Raw genomic sequence first — 2740 nt, forward strand, 5'->3', positions numbered from 1 at the left:
TTGAAGGAAGTGAATTGCCTGTAAAAGTTTCCATTTTCAAAAAAAAAAAGCATTAAAATACAGTGTAAGGCCAGGCACGATGGCTTGTTCCTGTAATCCCAGCACTTTGGGAGGCTGAAATGGATTGCTTGACCCCAGGAGGTGGAGGCTGCAGCGAGGATTGAGGCTCAAGCGATCCTCCTGTCTCAGCTCCACAAGTAGCAGGGACTACAAGCGCGTGCCACCATGCCCAGCTAATTTTTTGTATTTTTGTAGAGACAGCATTTCACCATGTTGCCCAAGCTAGTCTGGAACTCCTGAGCTCAAGTGATCCGCCGGCCTCGGCCTCCCAAAGTTTTGGGATTACGGGCGTGAGCCACTGGTGCTGGCCCAATTACTTTCTTCAATTTGAGCATGAGCGCTGGAAGAAACGCTCTCACTTGCATATAATTTTTTCGAGACAGAGTCTCCCTCTGTCATACAGACTGGAGTGCAGTGGCGCAATTTCGGCTCACTGTAACCTCAACCTCCTGTGCTTGAGCGTTTATATAATCTCGGCTCACTGTAATCTCAACGTCCTGGGCTCGGTCGCATATACACACACACACGGCTCACTGTAATCTCAACCTCCTGGGCTCGGTCGCATACACACACACACACACACACACACACATACATATATATACACACACACATATATATACATATACATATATATTTGTTTGTTTAGACGTTGACTCAGTCTGTCGCCCAGGCTGGAGTACAGTGGCGCGATCTAGGCTCACTGCAACCTCCACCTCCCGGGTTCAAACAATTCTCTGCCTCAGCCTCCCGAGTACCTGGGATTAGAGGCGCCGGCCACTACGCCGAGCTAATTTTTGTATTTTTAACAGAGACGGGATTTTACCATGCTGGCCAGGCTTGTCTTGAACTCCTGACCTCGTGATCCACCCGCCTCGGCCTCCCTAAGTGCTGGGATTACAGGCGTGGGCCACCGCGCCCTGCCGATCGCTTATATTTTTAAAAAGATGTTTTCTTCGTTTCCAGGCCCCTTCTACCCTGCTACAAAGTTTCAAAGCCTTAATGCTATTGCAAAGGGCCTTCAGAGGTCAAGCTCGGGGTGCAGCTCCCCAATGAGGGGCAGCCTCAGAGGGGGCCTACCCTGCCCAGGATGAGCGGCGCCAGGTAGCAGGAGACGATCCCCGGGGTCTCCGGGCCCTGGTTGGGGAGGTGTTGTGGGGCGCAGGTACCCAAGCTCAGAAGAGGCGAGTGGGGGGCTGCTGACTGGGCTGCAGTTGGCGCTGGCCATTGAGGAGCTTCCGAGCGACCGTGCGATCGTGCCCGCCAGGCGCCGGCCGCTTGGTGCCCAGCGCCTGCTGGCTCTGAGTCTGGCCTTTGCTGCGCCAGGCCAAGTCGTAAAGCTCCTCTTCTTAGCTTACGGACTAGGCTGCCAGGCCCAAGCCTCGGGACACAAAAACGCCCGCTCAGCGGCCGGTTACAGCCTGCCAGGCCACCTGTGGCCAGACATCCGCGCATGCGCTCCTGGAAGCCCCCCTCCCCCCCCCCCGCAGCCCTGCCGCCAGTTCCGATTGGCTCCGCGTGAGAGGCGGTCCTCGGTGTCGTTACAGGGGCGCGCCTTTGGCGACGCCGTACAGGTGGGCTTTTGGCGACGTCACACACCCGGGCGTTAGGTAACGTCACCGGGCGTTACAGTACCTGGAGCTGGGCGGTCTTCTCAGTGTGGAGTCTGGTAACCACTACCTCCCCGCCAGGTCTTGTGTGTTGCTGGCTGGAGAAGGGTAGCTGAAAAACTCAGACCGAGCACAGTGTTTATGTCGATCAAAACTAGAAAACAGTCCGGGTGCGGCCGAGGTGGGAGGATCCCTTCAGTCCAAGAGCAGCCTAGCAATATGGCGCGACCCGATCTCTGTAGTCCTACCTCAGCACCCCCAGCTACTTGAACCCCAGGGTTCAAGGCTCCAATGAGCTATGATCCCACCACAGCATTCCAGCCTGCAAGACCGAGGTAAATCCTGTCTAAAAAAAAATTAAAAAAACGATCCAAGTGTGCAACAGAAAGGGACTGCTTAAATAAAACATGAGGCTGACTGGGCCCTGTAATCCCAGCATTTGGGAGCCCGAGGCGGGAGGATGGAAGGCTTGGGCTCAGGAGTTCGAGACCAGCCTGGGCAACAGGACGAAACCCCGTCTCTACAAAAGATACAAAATTTAGCTAGGCACGGTGCTGGCCTCCACTTTGGGAGGCCAAGGCAGGTGGATCACCTGAGGTCAGGAGTTCAAGACCAGCCTGGCCATGGTGAAACCTAGTCTCTACAAAAAATACAAAAAGTAGCCGGGTGTGGCAGTGCGTGCCTGAAGTCCCAGCTACTCGGGAGGCTGATACAGGAGAATCACTGGAACCTGGGAGGCGGGGGTTGCAGTGAGCTGAGATCTCACCACTGCTCCCCAGCCTGGGTGACACAGTGAGACTCCAAAGTTTAACACCAGCTTAGGCAATGTAGTGAAACCCCGTCTCTATAAAACAAACAAAAAACCCAGGCGTAAATATGTCCACCTGTGGCCCTAGCTACTTAGGAGGCTGAGGCAGGAGCATCACTTGAGGCCAGGAGCTCAAGGCTGCAGTGAGCTACGATCATCCCACTGCTCTCCATCCTGAGCAATAGAATGAAAGCCTGTCTCTAGATAGTTAGCTAGCTAGATAATTGATACATAGTTTTCTTTCTTTCTCTTTCGTTCTTTC

General features: G+C 54.3%; 1 protein-coding gene across 1 annotated transcript in view; it reads right to left on the bottom strand.

Moving 5' to 3' along the window:
• Positions 1-1527, bottom strand: part of LOC105532378 — a 5631-nt gene extending 4104 nt beyond the window's left edge. The window contains exon 1 of the mRNA XM_011970554.1: positions 1230-1527. Within this exon, the coding sequence (XP_011825944.1) occupies positions 1230-1515 (286 nt within the window). The 5' untranslated portion in view covers positions 1516-1527. The remainder of the gene's footprint in view (positions 1-1229) is intronic.
• Between the last annotated feature and the right edge of the window lie 1213 nt (positions 1528-2740).

This window comes from Mandrillus leucophaeus, unplaced genomic scaffold (assembly GCF_000951045.1).
Source record: "Mandrillus leucophaeus isolate KB7577 unplaced genomic scaffold, Mleu.le_1.0 Scaffold954, whole genome shotgun sequence".
NCBI classification, from domain to species: domain Eukaryota; kingdom Metazoa; phylum Chordata; class Mammalia; order Primates; family Cercopithecidae; genus Mandrillus; species Mandrillus leucophaeus.